General features: G+C 46.5%; 1 protein-coding gene and 1 long non-coding RNA gene across 4 annotated transcripts in view; one reads left to right on the top strand and one right to left on the bottom strand.

The window, feature by feature from the left end:
* Positions 1-2,365, bottom strand: part of AMPD3 (adenosine monophosphate deaminase 3) — a 32,606-nt gene extending 30,241 nt beyond the window's left edge. The window contains exon 1 of one of the 2 annotated variants that reach the window (XM_051803896.1): positions 2,185-2,365. Coding sequence is in view for 1 of the 2 variants with exons in the window: in XM_051803895.1 (XP_051659855.1) it covers positions 1,764-1,926 (163 nt within the window). In the remaining variant the exon portion in view is untranslated. Of the gene's footprint in view, positions 1-1,763; positions 1,952-2,184 lie in introns of those variants that run through there. The other variant, XM_051803895.1, reaches the window with a different exon arrangement.
* A 176-nt stretch (positions 2,366-2,541) lies between these two features.
* Positions 2,542-16,618, top strand: LOC127478378 (uncharacterized). 2 transcript variants are annotated; one of them, XR_007907205.1, is made up of 4 exons: positions 2,542-2,778; positions 3,450-3,547; positions 9,840-10,005; positions 16,386-16,618. It is a non-coding gene; the product is annotated as an uncharacterized LOC127478378 (long non-coding RNA). The 2 variants fall into 2 exon arrangements; XR_007907204.1 differs by having other exon boundaries at positions 3,428-3,547.
* The last annotated feature ends 715 nt before the right edge of the window (positions 16,619-17,333 follow it).

Raw genomic sequence — 17,333 nt, 5'->3', positions numbered from 1 at the left:
AAAACTGGAATTTCAGAATCCTTTTTGGTTAAAAAAGGGAAACATATTCAGTAAGACAGTATTCGTTAAGTAACGACATATGCTGGAAGTCAGCACAGAGCGTGGCAGTTTTTTATCACTCCAGGCACAACTTATCAGGGCCCCCATTACAATTTTTCTGTAGGCATGCTGCAGGTTTCACATGCTGACATGTGATCCTTTCGATACGTGAGCCCCTTTTCAGCCTAAAAGACTCTAATTAATGTTTACTTGTTTTCACAGTTGTTTTCAGAGCAGTGTTGCTTTTATTCTAAAAGCCAATATAGTATAAAAAAATTGGTAAAACTTATATTGGACCATAACATGGCAATTTAGTGATCACTTACATTACTTGTCATTCTTTTTTTGTAAGAACCAATTCACAGCCCAGTGGAAAAGCATGGTGGGTGTTAAAAGAACTGTGGATCTGACTCTGTGCCGGTTTTCTGCCTGCAGAGTACTTGTTTTTTAATCAGTATCAAGTCCTCATAAAATCCAGTATAACTACAGAAGAAATTTAAAAATGCATTCATGTTTAGCTGAATGATGACAATGCACTACAATGCCTCAGAAGCATCCAAACTTAGATTCACTTTCTCCATTTCAGCCCTCAATGAAGTCATAGCAGTCTTTCCACTGATCTCAGTGAACACAGCTATCAGCAACAGTACCTGCCTCACATGTTGCTGCCAGCAGGAAGGGCCTTTGGGGCCACTTCAGCCGGGCAAAAACTGTCTTTGTGGCTACTGAACTACTGTAAGAGTTCTAGCAATGCTAGTTCAAAGTGAAATAATAATGTTTCTGCTGCTGCTAAATCAGCAATTTAAATATTTTCACTACTAACAGGAAAAAAAAAATCAATGGGCTGAATGTTCATCATTGGCTGAACATTCTTCTAGTCTAAAGGAACTTTTTCCTAGAGCATTGTGATCAGAACCAGAAAAGCAGTAGGAAACATACTGCATGAGAAATGATACTGTATTTTAAATCCTTACAATAAGGTAGTGAGAAGGCAGAAAGTATAGACATAAGTACAAACCTCTACTGATCAAAGTTTTTTTTTCTTACTCCATTCTTCACTCAAGCACGACAGAAAAAGGCATAAAACAGTTTGAAATGTAGGTTCAGCCACATCACTGCTAGGTCATGTCACTGAAATGAGTCTAATAAACCTAAAATAGTCATAAGGCACTTCATGCAATACTCGTGCAAGCTGTGCCATCCCAAACTGGAAAAGGGATGAAGCCCTTGTATCCAAGTTATCCTTCTATAGAAGTGCTGTCCTTTGCCCAAGGTGAACGACAACTACACATCTTAATGGGATGGGGAAGGGGAGGAGTGCCCTCCAGTAAATGCTCTTTCGCTAAATATCTCGGTCTCACAGAAAAGCTGCTTTGGGTGCTCTTTAGCTCTGCACCTTTGCGGAAGAAGAGAAACCTATTTCCCCTGAAGCAAGCCGCATTAAAAAAAAAAAAAAAAAAAAGCGATGGAATGATTACTTAAAAAGCAATTATCGATCAGGAATTTAATGGGCTTGCATACATAAGGAGCACACGCCGCGAAAGCCGCCGCCGCCGCCCCCGATCCCCCGCGGGCAGCGCCGGGCGCCGCATCCCCGGGCAGGTGGGGCCGGGCCCGCGGGCGCCGCCGCCGCAGGAGCCCCGCGCGGGTCCGTCCCCGCCGGGGCGGCGGCCACCAAGGTCACCGCCACCGCCCCCGCCCCGGGCAGCCCGGCGGGCACTTACCGAGCGGCCCGGGCAGAGCCATGCCGGGGCCGCGCCGGGCCCCGCACCGGGGCTCCCGCCGCCCGGAGAGACGCCGCCGGGAGCCGCCGGCGGAGGAGAGGGAGGAGGAGGAGGCGGAGGGAGGAGCCGCTCCCGCCAGATGCCGCCGCTCCCGCTGCCGCATCCACCCGCCGGCCGCCCCGGTACCGCAGTGCCGCGCCGGCCCTGCCCCGGCCCTTTATGGCCCCGGGCGGAGGGGCCCCCTCGCCGCCGCTGCCTCCGCCGCAGGTGGGGCGGGCAGGGGTGCAGCCCCCGCCGGGCGAGGCTCCGGCCCCAGGGCCGCCCCCCGCGCCCTGCCCGCGGCCCCGGGGGGGCTGCGCTGCCCGGCCCGGCCCCGCCCCGGTACGGGGGGCGAGCGGCGGGCGGGGCGCCCCGTCCCTACCTCGGTGCGGGGTCTCCGGGAGGACGCGGCGCTTCGGGCTCCGGCTGCACCTGTGGCGGGGCAGGGACGGCGCCTCCCCCGCGGGGCCGCGGCCTCGGCGGGAGCCGGAGGAGCGGAGGGAAGTCTGCTTGTTCCCTTCCCCGGCCCCTTCCCCTTCGGCGGCTTCGAGGCAGAAGTGGCTCTGTCACATGTCCCCCGGCCGGCGCGGCGGGGAAGGAGGGCGGGAGGGGAAGGAGGGACGGAGGGAGGGAGCAGCCGCCCGGCCCACCTCAGCCCGCCCGGGCTCGCCTCAGCGGTGCCGCCTTCCCGGGCGCTTCTTTCAAAACTCCTCAAAAGGCGCTTTAATGCAGAAAAACTTTGGTTCGAGAGCAGAACATCGCGAGGCTGGTGCGGAGGTGACAGCCGAGGGGTGTGCTGGCCATGTGTCCCCACAAGAAGTGTTTTCAGCGGTGTCCCACCTTCAGCGGAGCAACGCGGTTGAGGCGCTCGTCTGTATTTGAAAAATAAGAAAAAAACCTCCCAAACCCCGAAAAACTTAGTGGGTAAATAGCCCAAGGCAAATAACTGAAGCTCAAAACAAGCGTGACTCAGCAGGTATGAGGATATTAATATGTGAAATATTTTGACCTTATTTTGAGAGGTTCTGGGCCCCAAAGCTGAAAACTTTAGGCACATGTTTGATAAGTTTTGGTTACAATACTTGGAGTCCAGTCTGAAGACATTTAGGTATAGAAGTATCTTTATGATGCAGGGAGGCACTGGGAATGAAGTGAGTGAAGAACAAGGTACTTTCTGTAAAAAGACAATCAGGGTAAAGGTAGATCTCCCAAAACGTGAGGGATCAGGTCGTTCTGTGTCCCCCCAGCTTGGTAAGCATAGAAATGCTCCATTCATAAACCTCAGGGGATTTTGGCTTCAGAAACTCCTTTACTTCACACAGCTAGTGAAAACGTGGAAATGAAAAGAAAGGAGGTGACCATACCAAGTCTGAGTTGCAAAGAAGACCGGATATTTTGACTCTTTACGCTGGTATCAGCACAATCACCATCATATGCTCGTAAAAAAGGCTAAGGATTATGGCCCCAGCTGTTGTATGAGACGTGCACCAATGCAAAGCATTCGAAAATGAGTCAGCCGTAATAATAATAAAAATTTTTAGATCAGCATTAATGCTACAAAAATAGGCATTGTTTCTTAGCTTGAGAAAAAAGACTTATGCTGCGTGTACGTGTTTCTCCCACAGTCACTCTGAATGTCTTCATCAGCTGCTGCCGGCTACACCCAGACGAGCCAAACACCACCCGGAAAACTGCATTCTGTGAGTGTCTGTGTGTGACTCACGGCTGCCCTGCCCACTTGATATGTGAGTAAAGAACACCTGTTGCTGCTGCCCATTCAGTGCACCCCTTGATTGCTGAGCTGTTAGTGCTGCATCCTCTCTCCCAAGCGCCTGCCTGAACTTGCCCAAACTTGCCTGCTGTCGTTTGCCCGGCAGTCTGGGCTCCTTGCTGTCCCTCTAATCGTAACTGCGCCCTGCCTGCTGGACTCAGGTATCTCACGGCTTCTCTTCTCAGCTTGGCGAATGGGGCTTGCCTCCAAGCTTGATTTAATCTGCCTTCTGTGGGATGCAGGAGCCTGGAATAGTTCCCTCTTGTGCTGACTTCCTGCCAACCGCAGTGAAAAAAATAACGGTCTCGGAGATAACTGTGTTTCTGCAGTTTTCTTTCATGAGAAGGGACAGCTCCGTATTCCCCTAGTGAAGAAAACCTTGCAGTGTGAGTTCACATATTACAGAAGCCAGAGAATTAACACGGAAATGAGACCTTAGAAATACCTTAATAAAAAAAAAAAACTTACTATGGGCACTGAAGTGCAAATCTGTAAGGATACAGGACACTTTTTCTAGGTAACCACGAGTATTTAAACGAACTTTCCTTTTGTAACAAGTTGGAAACTCTTAAAGGCAAACTGAGATCATAACTTAGTAAATGCATCTGTAGTAATTGAAGCATTCAAAAGATACTATTGCAAGATTTGTAATAAGAGCAGGATGGATAGAAGAATAGGCTAATGGTAATAAATTAACGAGAAAATACTTCAAGTCCTCCCACATTTTGCAGCAGCAATTACTATGATCAGTAATTTTACAAGCTGTGTTCAAAACATACATTTGACTGGTGGGTCCAGTTTCCTGTCCTGTCTCTTCTCTCATAATGAACAATTCACATGTGTCTTCGGGGAATGGAAGTAACATTAGGCTGACAGCAATGAAATAGCATATTTTCAACACAGATGTTGTTGTACTCTTCCATTGGCACCTGCAAACCATAAAGCATTAAACTTTGCTTCCAGACTTAGAACACCTCAGGATTACAGTCAACACCTTGTTAAACATGTGCCCTCTGCCCCATGAAGGAGTCTTTCTGCCAGTCCAGTTTGTGGGTAGGCTATACTTTTATACAACATACTGAAAGTAGTGCAAGTGTCTCCATAATTATTTCAAATGTTGTGATTCCCATTGCAAAATATCAGTACTTTCTGAAGCCATCTGGGTGTTAGTTCTCTTCTTTTGTGTAACAAGCACTACTTCTCTCAGGTAAACTTTGCTATAGAAGAAAAAAGTTATCCACTTCCTTTTACCACAAAGTTACAGCTGATCACATTTATTTATATGATTTTTTTTTAAAAAAAAAAGTCTGTATTTCTCTTGTGTCTTCAGCTTGTTTTAAGCCTTATTTAGAGCTTACTCTTGTGGTGACAGTATGATTGTTCCAGCACACATGGACTGCTCTTTTGCAGTCAGTCTATTTTAACAAAAGGAAATGCAATAAAAGTTTTAAATTCCAGCATTTACTGAGGAATGCAATAAAATAATAAAAAAGCCCTAAACATACATTATTACATTATTAACAATTATTTTTAGAAACAGACAAATCTTGTCTGGGAGATGATTAAAGCTGGAATGAGTACTCATCCAAATGGTCTCTCATTTTCACTTGAGATTGTTTCAGCTGTAATAACATACTGCTTTCATTTGAACGGTGCCTTAAAAGCTAATGGAATTTGAATTCATTTTGTAAATAGTTTCACATAACTGACTGTGATACTGATAACAACAAAACAACTAATGGATCAAATGAAATATTTCAATCTATAACGTAGCCATTAGTGGCACCCAAGCAATATTGGACCTGGTACTTGCTTTTCTGATCTTCAATCAGTTCAGTTAATGATATGCTTGGAGCACATGCATTTACTTATTGAAGGCTTACTGATATTCCAACAGTAAAAAACCCCATGGTTAAATGAAGTTATCTCCAAAAGCCAGAGGGGAGGTTTGTGCCAAATGTGAAATGTAGATGAATGGCATCATCAAATACTCTCCACTATAAAGGAAGAATTGTTCAACTTTTTAAATGAAATAATATAGAAAATTGTAATCGTTCAAAAAGAGAGAAAATTGCTCCACTCAGTTATTGAAATGATACAAAGCAAATCATATATGTTCTTTTTACAAAGCCAAAAAATCAGAAAGCATCATCTTTCTTATCCACTGCTTTTCATAAAGCTTGCAGAAATTATTTGGGCATGTGAGTATTCAGTGCTGTAATTGAATTAGAGCAGTTAAGAGCACTTGATACAGATGTTTGGGTCTTTCTCAGTATTGAGTTAAAGAGGAATTTGAAAATCCAGAAGCTTGGTTCCTACTCTAAATATAAGCAGCAAATGTTCTGTGTTTTGGGGATTGCCCAGGGCCATTCCAGAAGGTATGTGAGAGCAGAACAAGGAGGAGAAACCTTCATTAGGCCAGTTTTTTCACAAACTCCATCTGGCATAGTGGTTGTGTTCAGAATACAACCATACAAGGTACAGCTACGCTTACAGAAAGTGCCAAATGTTTTTAAAATCACTTGCACTGACATTAGGACTGAGAGTAGGTTTGGAATCCAGTTTCTTGGGCTTTTTAAGTCAAGTGACATTCTCCCTTCTGAAAGGATACCTGTGAGTATAATTGTCCTGTAGTATGTTATTATGAAATAAAATACATATAGTATGCAAAGATAAGTCTGTTTAAACCAGAAATAGGAGTGGGAACCATAGACATTGTAAAAGGATGTGACCATTCAGCCACTGCTTTAAAACTAAAGTGGGAAAGTTTCTGTACAGTCAGAATAATAGGACTCTGAAACAACATAACAGAAGTTTTCCATGGGTTTATAAATGGAATATACTGTAATACTTTGCTGCACAAGAAAGCTTTACAAGCAAGATGGGACATTTTGGTGTGTTTGGAATTGTAAGCTGCCATTTGGATATTTGGAAAGCTTTCTTTCCAGCCGCTTGGCAAATTCTTTGCTGGCATCAACTGCCTTACCTTGTCACAACATATAAAACACTGATTTAAAACCAGCTCGCCTGAAACCTACTTAGCTTGGACTTTGCAAGTAGTTCCCCTCGATGGAAGACTGCCTTGCTCTGACTTTATACATAATTTATCTGAAATTCTGGAACTGTTCAAAGAAGGAGAGATCTGACTGCATCAGCCAAACCTGTATGTGTAGCTGAATGACCTTAAATCTGATTCATAAAACAGAGAATTTTTGGAAAGTTACGTTTCACCCCAGTTATGTGCAACACAGCAGAAATAGTTTTTAACCACCCCTCTGGTGTCTAATGCTGTTTTACTCAGCTTTGTTTTAAGAGGAATTTTGTTTGCTCGGAATGCACATAAAATAAAATATTCAGCAAGCAACGGTCTAATAAATTAGACACTGCCAGGGCATGATAAATAATGAAACAGTGTAATTACAGCTCACAGAGGGGAACCCTTTGGTCTATTTTGGAAATCCCTAAAATAAAGAATTTTCTGAATTAGGTCATTTCTGCAAAAGTCGGTGCTGGAATCTAACCCGTATGTTTAGAATCGGTTTTACATGTTATGTTTGCAGTGGAAATGCAAATAGTTCCATTAAGTGCTACTCAGTTCTGCATTTGTATTACTTTTAGATGGCCACTGAATTTTTTTGTGATAATTTGTGCTAAGGGTTTGCATCTGGGTTCTTTGACCCTCCTGTTGTAAGCTTCCTTCCCAAACAACAGGTATCTGTGTGGTGCAGATGGAGCACATAACTGCCCAGAAACCGGGAAATGCGAGATATGGTTTAGATGTGACTTTACACAAAGGTCATGTATCCTTAAATGAACTCTGGGCTACATGTTGAACTGCAGTCTTCCCTGTCCCCACTGTATCCCCCCTCTTCTCTCTGTTTTACAAGTATATTTTCCAAGTCTCTCCTTTCACAAGAGCGAGTGAAACTCTGCAGCCTCCAACCCGGGAGTTCATTTGTACATAGGGATTCCTGCTGACCACTTCCAGCCCAAATAAACCTTCTCTGTGTTGCCTGTGTAGCACTAAGCAGGCAGAGTTGGCAAGAAACCCAACACAAAATTTTCGTATTCTCATGTAAGAACCTAGACTTTCACCTGGGAATGGGAATTGCTTTATTATTTTATCCAGTCTGTCTGTGTAAAAAACAGTCTGGCTGAGTAGCCAGGCCTGTGCTTATATTTATGTTTTCACTGTTAGGGTGGTCAGGCACTGGAATAGGTTGCCCAGGGCGGTGGTGGAGTCACCGCCCCTGGAGATGTTCAGGAGGTGTCTGGATCCAGTTCTGGGCAATGTGGTTTAGTGGTGTAGGGCTCATACTGGCGGTGATGGGCTGATGGTGGGACTGATCTCAGAGGTCTCTTCCAACCTTGATGATTCTACGGTTCTGTGATTTTGGATGCAAAATGACTTACAAAGCCCCTGTCCTCTTTCCATAAAGCCCGTCTAAGCTGTCAGCCGTGGCGATCCGCAGCCTGTGACACTTCCCATCTTTCTTGTTCCCTGGCCCGTAGGCAGAGCGCGGCACGGTTTGTTCCTGGGGGCGGTTCTCCGGGCGGGCCCCGCCGGGATGCTCCGTGCGCTCCGCTCCGCTCCCGCGGGGGCCGCTCGGCGCCCTCCCCGCGGCCGGGGCCGGGGCCGGGGTTATGTAAAGAGCCGCGTTACGCAAGGAATGCAGATTTACCTTACGTAACAGCCCGTGCCTGCCGGAGCCTCCTCTGTGCGTGCCACCAGCGCCCAGACACTAGAGGGAAAAGCGGTGTCGGCGCTGTCAGAGATCGCTCCGTCCGGCTCCGGAGTGACCTGTTTGCTGCTGTGGCTCTTTTCACTCGGGCCGTTTCCTGTAGCTCCCGCCTTTTCCTTAGCCTTGGGGGACATTCCCTTCGGTGAAAACAAGCAGCACACATACCTGAGTCATACTAGTGCCCTTCTCTGGGGATCTAAGGAAGACTTTACTGGTTCATAGATATTGCATGGAGTGAAGTTAATCCGGTGTGGACAAAGGGAAATTGCAAAGTCCTGGGCATCTCGAGCGCTATGTTTCAACTGCTGCCACAGTCAGATGACCTGATTCCAATGCCTGTGTCCAAAGGCAGATTTCCAAGTCACTTAAGTGTCTTCAGGGCTAGAAAAAAGACCCCCATAGCTCAGAACTCTGTCTCTAGGAGATATTCGGAGAGATTCCAGAGGTGGGGGCCTGTTGCTGTTTGTTTGCCCTCTTGTGTGCAGGCAGAGCATCCTCAGGTGCTGAACCCTTGGGATACTTTCATGGAGTAGTAGATGCTGTCAAGACTTCTGTGCTCGATGCCTCACTCAGTTCCCTCTGTACTAATTTTTGATCTTGCAGCTTTGCACATCTTTCCTTCCTGATTTAGTGACTGATAAGTTAGGGTGGGTGTGTGCTTTGTTTGGAGTGTTTGGGTTGGTTGGGTTTATGTGGTTTGGGTTTGGGGTTTTCCCTTTCCTTTTTTCTCCATGGAAAGGCCTTGAATTCCGGAGGCACCTTGAAGGATTGGTGTACAGGAGTGCTCAGCTCAGGGCTTTGCTCTGGTTCTCTTCTTGGACGTTTTTGACCACACACCTTCATACCCCTTCCCTTTTTCACTTGTTGCTAATGGCCAGCCTGCCCCATCAGGAAAACCCTGGATGAACAGGAACAACAGTCGATAGACGGTGTCAAAGACAGAACAACCCTTTTCCTGTTGTGCCTCACCTGTACTGCTTTATAATCTTTACGAGCTGGAGCTGGAATCTGGACTGTCCTGATTGTTATCAGTCAGTGAATGTCTTCCAAAAATGAGCCCAGTGCCGTTTTCAACTCTGTGTGTTTTGGTGTCCCAACCATCCTATGCTGGTGAGCTCCTTCTCCAGCTTCCCTGTGCGCTGTGAGTGGGGGGTGGACGTGAGCCAGCCGTGATCCAACAGTTGTGTGACCAGACACAGCACAGCTCTTGGAACTTTTTGCTTTTGCTGGTTAAGAACAGCTCCAACCTGGACTAATCTCTTGGAGACTCAGGTAGCCAAAAGAGACCGGAGTAGGTGAAAGCAAATATGAAATGAAAGGTGACCTGCTGGGTTAGTCAGCTGTTTGAGTGGCTTATTCCTGTTATCTCCTGTACAATCCAGTGGGATAAGTAGAGAGTAGGGAAACAGCCAGTCTGCTCAGATCCAGACAGAAGTGGGAGAAAAAAAGAGCTTTTAAACTGAGTGCCTGCCTTCCCTGTTATTGAGTTTCTGAGTTTCAATGAACTTTTTGTTTCCAAAACAGGAATATCAAAGGAGTCCAGAACCACATGAATTTCAACAAGGGGAAGTGCTGGATTCTGCACCTGGGATGGGGCAACCCTGGATGTACAGCCAGCCTGGGGAATGAGAGGCTGGAGAGCAGTGCTGCAGAAAGGGACCTGGGGGTCCTGGTCAATGGCAAGTTGAAGGTGAGTCAGCAGTGCCCTGGCAGCCAGGAGGGCCAACCCTGTCCTGGGGGAATCAGGCAAAGCATCACCTGGGGTCACCAGGGATCACCTGGGGTCATCCAGCAGTCAGCCAGGAGTCATTTGGGGTCATCTTGGAGTCATGCACAGGTCACCTAGAGTCATCCAAGAGTCATCTGGGGACACGTGAGGTCATCCAGGAGTCATTTGGGGTCACCTGAGGTCATCCAGGGGTCCCCTGGGGTCATCAAGGTCTCATTTGGAGTCATCCAGGAGTCACTTGGGGTCATATTAGGTCATTCAGGGGTCACCTGAGGTCATCCAGGAGTCATTTGGGATCACCTGGGGTCATGCACTGGTCACTTGGGGTCACCTTAGGTCATCCAGGTGTCACCTGGGATCATCCAGGAGTCACTTGAGGTCACTTGAGATCATCCAGGGGTCACCTGGGGTCATCCAGGAGGCATTTGGGGTCACCTGAAGTCATCCAGGGGTCACCTGAGGTCATCCAGGAGTCATTTGGGGTCACCTGGGGTCATCTAGGGTTCACCTGGGAGTCATCCAGGGGTCACCTGGGGTCACTTGGGGTCATTCACAGGTCATCTGGGGTCATCCAGGAGTCATTTGGGGTCACCTGAGGTCATCCAGGGGTCACCCGAGGTCATCCAGGAGTCATTTGGGGTCAGCTGAGGTCATCCAGGGGTCACCTGAGGTCATTTGGGGTCATTCACAGGTCACCCGGGGTCATCCAGGAGTCACTCCGGGTCACCTTAGGTAATCTAGGGGTCACCTGGAGTCATCCAGGAGTCATTTGAGGTCACCTGAGATCATCTGGGGTCACCTGGAAGGCATTCAGGAGTCATTTGGAGTCATCTGGGGTCACTCGGGGTCACCTGAGTTCTTCCAGGGGTAACCTTAGGTCATCCAGGAGTCACTTGGGGTCATCTGGGGACATCAAGGTGTCATTTCGAGTCTTCCAGGAGTCATTTGGGGTCACCTTAGGTTATCCAGGGGTCACCTGGGGTCACTTGGGGACATTCACACGTCACCTGGGGTCACCCTGGGTCACCTGAGGTCATCCAGGAGTCACTTGGGGTCACTTTAGGTCATCCAGGGGTCACCTGGGGTCATCAAGGTGTCATTTGGAGTCACCCAGGAGTCACTTGGGATCACCTGAGGTCATCCAGGAGTCATTTGGGGTCACCTGGGGTCATCTAGGGTTCACCTGGGAGTCATCCAGGGGTCACTTGGGGTCATTCACAGGTCACCTGAGGTCATCAAGGGGTCACCTGAGGTCATCCAGGAATCATTTGGGGTCAGCTGAGGTCATCCAGAGGTCACCTTAGGTCATCCAGGAGTCATCTGGGATCACCTGGGGTCATCCAGGAGTCATTTGGGGTCACCTGGGATCACTCAGTGTCATTCAAGGGTCATCTGGGGTCATTCAAGGGTCACCTGAGGTCACCCAGGAGTCATTTGGGGTCACCTGAGGTCATCTATGGGTCACCTGAGGTCATCCAGGAGTCATTTGGGGGTCACTTCAGGTCATCTAGGGTTCACCTGGGAGTCATCCAGGGGTCACCTGTGGTCACTTGGGGTCATTCACAGGTCACCTGAGGTCATCCAGGAGTCATTTGGGGTCACATTAGGTCATCTCGGGAGTCATTCAGGGGTCATTTGGGGTCACCTGGGGTCATCCACGGGTCACTTGGGGTCACCTTAGGTCATCCAGGGGTCACCTGGGGTCATCCAGGAGTCATTTGAGGTCACCTGAGATCATCCGGGGTCACCTGGAAGTCATTCAGGAATCGTTTGGGGTCATCTGGAGTCACTCGGGGTCACCTGAGGTCATCCAGGGGTAACCTTAGGTCATCCAGGAGTCACTTGGGGTCACCTGAGGTCATCCAGGGGTCACCTGGGGTCATCTTTGGTCACCCAGGTGAGTTTTAGGGTGTCTCTGGTGAGGTGGGCGTAACTTTTGTGGGGGTTTGAAGAAGGTGGGTGGGGTTTAGAGGGGGAAGGGGCTTCTTGGCTGTCCCGTGTGAGTGGGCGTGGCCTGTGAGCTCCTCCAGGTGAGAGGGTGTGGCCTTTGGGCCAATCCAGGTGGATCTCAGGGGGTCTCAGGTGAGGGGATTGTCCCACTCTGCTCTGCACTGGGGTGGCCTCACCCAGAATATTGTGGCAGTTTTGGGCACCACGATATAAAAAAGACATGAAGCCATTAGAGAGTGTCCAAAGGAGGGCTGTGAAGATGGTGAAAGGCCTTGAGGGGAAGCCGTGTGAGGAGCAGCTGAGGGCACTTGGTCTGTTCAGCTGGAGAAGAGGAGACTGAGGGGAGACCTCACTGCAGTTACAACTTCCTCGTGAGGGGAAGAGGAGGGGCAGGCACTGATCTCTGCTCTGTGCTGACCAGTGACAGGACCAAGGGAATGGCCTGAAGTTGTGTCAGGGGAGGTTTAGGTTGGATATTAGAAAAAGGTTCTTGCCCCAGAGAGTGGCTGGGCACTGGAACAGGCTCCCCAGGGCAGTGGTCACAGCACCAAGCCTGACAGAGTTCCAGAAGCATTTGGACAACACTCTCAGACCCATGGTGTGACTCTTGGGGGTGGTCCTATGTAGGGACAGAAGCTGGACTCAAAGATCCTCATAGGTCCCTTCCAGCTTGGCACAGTCTGTGATTGTGTGGTTCTGTAAAAAGTTACTCACCCATAGTGACTGCCAATGCAACACAACTCTGAATGGTATTTACTTTTCAAAACTCTTGCAGGCTTGGGAAATGCTGTATTTAAAAAGCCAACGGAGCCATCTAGTGTTTAAATTTAAAATTTGCAGTTCTATGTGTTTTGGACTTCTGTGTGCAGGAGCAAGATCCAGGTGCAATCTTATCAGTAAGAGAGGGAAAGCAGCTCATAGAGTTTCATATTAATCTCTGACAGCTCTTGATCCTTACAAACTGTACAGTTATTGTGCTGGAATTAAGAGGGTTAAATTGTAAGTGAAGATTTCTATTAATTCACTGGAGACACTCAAGATGAGAAAAAAGATTTTTCTGGTATTTATCCTTCATATTCTCATTTTCAGTTATACGCTTTTGTTTCTGCTTGGCATTTCAGTCCTCCCCATGCCTGTGCTGCTTTGTCACCTGCTGCTTCAGGGCATGGACTTGATCAGTTGGTTTCTGTGGGTTGACTTTTCCTTCTGTGAACTGTCCTTTTGGCAGCCTGGCCTCTCACATGCTCTGGAGTTGGTCAGAAATCTGTGAAGAGGCCACATCAAGCGTTTCCTACTTTTTTCCTCAAAATTCAGCACCAAACTTCAGTGGCTGTCATCTCCCTCCCCAGCAGTCAGCATGCAGGCAGGCACAGGAGACATGCACATGGGTTGCACTAGGTTTGTTCCTCATCATTTCTCATGCTGAGCTCAGATATAACTGCTCCACATTTGTCACCCACAGTCATTTCCCCCTGTTACATGTTCACGTTGTCATTTCCTGCATCTACAGACAACTTTTAGAGAAAAAGAAACATGATTTTTATGGTTATTTTTTAAATACTTGGGCTGGCTTTGTTCTCCTAATGTAGCCTTGGAAGGTGAGTGCAAGTGAACCAATGACCACAAACAGGCAAACCAGAATTTTGCAGCCCTATGGATTAAAAAAAGGCGGTCAAAGCAGAGCTGGGACCATGACTGAGCCAACCCAACTTTCTGCTGGCACGGGAGGTGCAGGATGGAGGGCAGAAGGAAAAGCCACTGATGTTTCTGAGGCAAAGCACCTCTTCCTGGGTCCATGTCAGAAGCCACTGTCCCAGAATCATTCTACTTTTTTTCCTTTTTGTTTTTCTTTTTTTTTTTTTCCTGTCCAAGTCTGGTCTAACCATATGGATTACCCAGACAGCATGCAGTGAGTCACTTAAATCCCAGTGTCTGCCTAACCATCCAGCATATGTGTAAATTCAAAGGTAGGGCAGGCTCTGGGGGACAAGAACTGGTCTGACCTAACTTTAGATGTTTGAAAGACAGTTGACTAAATCTAAACTGGTGTTCTAAAATTCTTTGTAGTCCATCAGTTGAAGCAAACACTGTCAAAAAAATAGTTTATTTTGGTCTCTGCATGGGTGCCTAAGGATGCTGGAGTCAATCCCACATGGCCAGCAAGAATTACTGAAAATCAGTTGCTTACCAGGAATCTCAGAGTGAGTCAGAATTATCTGAGTTCTTTTGGAAACTACTTCTGGATGGCCATTTTAGACTGGAGGGACTATGATTCTAAGAATCATTTAACAGCTGGGCTCCTTTAAGGAGTTGCCCAGTGTGGTCAAGAAAGAAAACTGAGTGAGTCTTGTGCTTTATAAACCTGTTTTGGTTATCATTGGTGGTTCTTCTGCCCACTATATATTTAAAGGTTTTTAAAACATTGGGAGTTTTGTCAGTGGTAGTATTGCCAAAAGTCAAAATTAAGGTTCTGATAATATCACAGAGCGTTGCTGCTGTGTTATGTTTACTGAATCCCTTCAAAGGGACTATCGTATTATCACCGTGACCTCAAAAAAATGTTAGTCTTGTTTAATCATTAGAACAAAGAGCTGGAGGCCAGAAAGATCATAATACAACCATTAAGGACAGAGGAGAGCCAACAATGTGGTTCATAGAAAACAGAGACCACAAAAGACCTATCTGAGTCTGTGGAGTGTTTCCATTTTCCCCAGCTGATGTACTGCACAAACCCATCATAAATCCAGTTTCTCCAGAAGTGAAGTTTACATTAAAGCAGATCCTGTGCCAAGCTGTCCTGTTTACAAAGCTTTTGTCCACACGAGGAAATGGATGGGTACATGGCATAAGCTACTTCTGAGCTATTCTAAAAGCTGCAACTAGTTATTTAAGAGCAACTATTGTGGAATAGCTTATGCTACACTGGTTACACCCATCACTTTCCCTGGAGAGAAGAAAATCCATTGCAATATTCTAAATATGAACTCATTGTAAACTTTTCTTCAGGACTTCACAAATAGGCAACTTGAAATAATATTCTGAATGACATCAGTTGTCCTCGACCAGTTAACTCTAAAGACTAATGGCATGACTTGGAATGCTTAGCAAAACTTTGATTGGAGGCAATTAGAAATAAGCATGAGAAGAAAGAGGAATTATTACAGGGAGAAAAACTCCAAGGGAAGGGAAGAGAAAGACAGAGAAGCAAATGGAATGAATGAATAGCAACAGAAGGAAAACTGTAAAGAAAATCCAAGTGCAGAAATAACAGTGGAAGTCAAGATGGGAATGTTTCCTCAATTGAGAAATAATCATGGTTGTAAGCCTGAGTCAGCTCCTACAGCACAAAGGGACAGGATTCCTCTAGAGTTTAGTGCCTGGGCCCCACTGGTACCAGTGTGCCTCGTGCTGTTCATGAATTCAGGCAAGCAGTCACTAAACGTGGCATTTGGCCTTCTCTGCAGAATGACTTTTCACATCCCCAGTGCCAAGAAAGTATTTTCTCCACTGCATGCCCATGTTTGTTCTGCCAGCCTTTTCATTGCTTGCTTCTTTTACTCATGGTATTGTCCAAGCCTGACTCTGGGACATTTCAATCTGAGTATCTTTTGAAAGAACTGGGGGTTTTCGATCTGTTTTGAACAGGACAGAGCAACTTGCTGTTTGCTTCCATCCCTAGCAGACTTAAATACCATGACAGATAGAAGGAAAAGGAGCTGATAAAAGGTTACCTTGATCAAAAAATATAATCATAGTTGTGATATTTGAGGGAATGTAATCTACGTGATGGAAATTTTGTGCCCGGTTTTTAATGTTTAGGTGTGTTTTAAGTACCTGTGCGTGAATGTGCACCCACATCTGCTAAGAAAGCTTTTCTGTCTGAGATTAGGAATGAAAGGGAGTCCTTTGTTTGAAACCTTATGGTTTGACCAGGCAGGGAAGCTGGATGAATGTTTTACTCCAAACATTTCTGCAGGGGAGTGAAACTTCAGTGAGAAACCAAAGAAGCCAAGTGGTGTAAATGGATATATAAAGTGGAAAAGTCTCAAGCACGTAAAACTACTGGAGAAAGAGATGGAAGGACTTCATATAGGGTGGAACTAAAAACAGGGGATAGGATGTGTGAATTAGCTGCAGGAAGTGAGACCTGAGCAAGTGAGCTGGGCAGGACTTTGGCTGGAGCTTTCAGAGCAGGGTTCTGGATAACTCCAGACAACGTGGCATCTACATATAACAAGTCATTTAGGATGTGTCAGAAAAATACACACTGTGTCTCTTAGGTTATCCAGGGGAAGAGCAGTAATGTTTTTAAAACCCATGCAATGTGTGTATATTTTCCACCTTGGATACTCCCTGAGGTGTAAAATGTAATTTCAACTGTTGCTTTGCAGGAAGTGCCTTGAGGTTCCCTTGGGATTCTGAAAAACTGGAAACAGATCAGTTGTTGGGCCTGTATCTGGGAAGGGGAGCAGAGCACCTGAGCCCAGGAAATGTGTGATGGTGAGGACTGATGGAAGAGGTGATGCTGTAGGCTCCTGAGAAAAGCCTGGTACCGCTGGTGGTGTGAAATGGAGCTCAGCGGTTTGGGGAGCACACGTCGGTGCAGTTTGGACAGATCTGTGGACCAGAGGTGAGTAGAGGAGTTCACAAACAAGTTCTTTGTGTGAAGTTATCACAGCACAAAGACATTCTGGCATCTTTAATGTTGCAGAAAGAGGGAAAAATGAGAACCAAAGGCAGTAGGGGGAAACCAGCCCATTCAAATGAAAAGCTGCATGTACTTTTTAACAGTGTGAATGATCATAAGTGTCAATTAAGTTGCTGTTTTCTACCTCTTGGTGTTCTCACTTCAAAGCAGTGTAATTTTCTGGAAGCAGTGCTTTGGCTGAACAGAGTTGTGGACCTCAGCATAGTAGTAAATGGGTAAAATGTAATTGCCTTGACAAACAGAGGTCAAACTAAGAGAGCTATTGTTTCATCCTGGCCTGAAATTCTCTCAATCTGTGAAATTTCTTAGACAGTTTTGACTTCCTCATCCTAGATTTCATATTGCTTCTTTCTGCATGTAGTTTAATGTTTTAAATTTGTGCCTGAAGGCCAGAGGTGCCTTTTTTTTTCTTGTTCTTTAAGCACTAACTGAAGGCTGAAAACATCTCTGTTTTTCCAAATCTGGAAAAACTCAGAATGGTCATATTACCAGGGGGAGAGAGGGGGGGGAAAAAAAAAAAGAAGGAATACTGTGTACCCAACAAAACAGAGGCAAGAATACAAGAATGCAGGAATGTAAATGTGTTACAGGCTGTTATTAGGATTTTGGATGCAAAAATAAAACTTAGAAA

The sequence above is a fragment of the Manacus candei genome, unplaced genomic scaffold (genome assembly GCF_025592945.1).
Source record: "Manacus candei isolate 608988 ecotype Guabito, Panama unplaced genomic scaffold, ASM2559294v1 h1tg000060l, whole genome shotgun sequence".
Taxonomy (NCBI): Eukaryota; Metazoa; Chordata; class Aves; order Passeriformes; family Pipridae; genus Manacus; species Manacus candei.
Note: the sequence above shows the minus strand (reverse complement) of the source record. Positions and strands in the feature narration are given on the sequence as shown.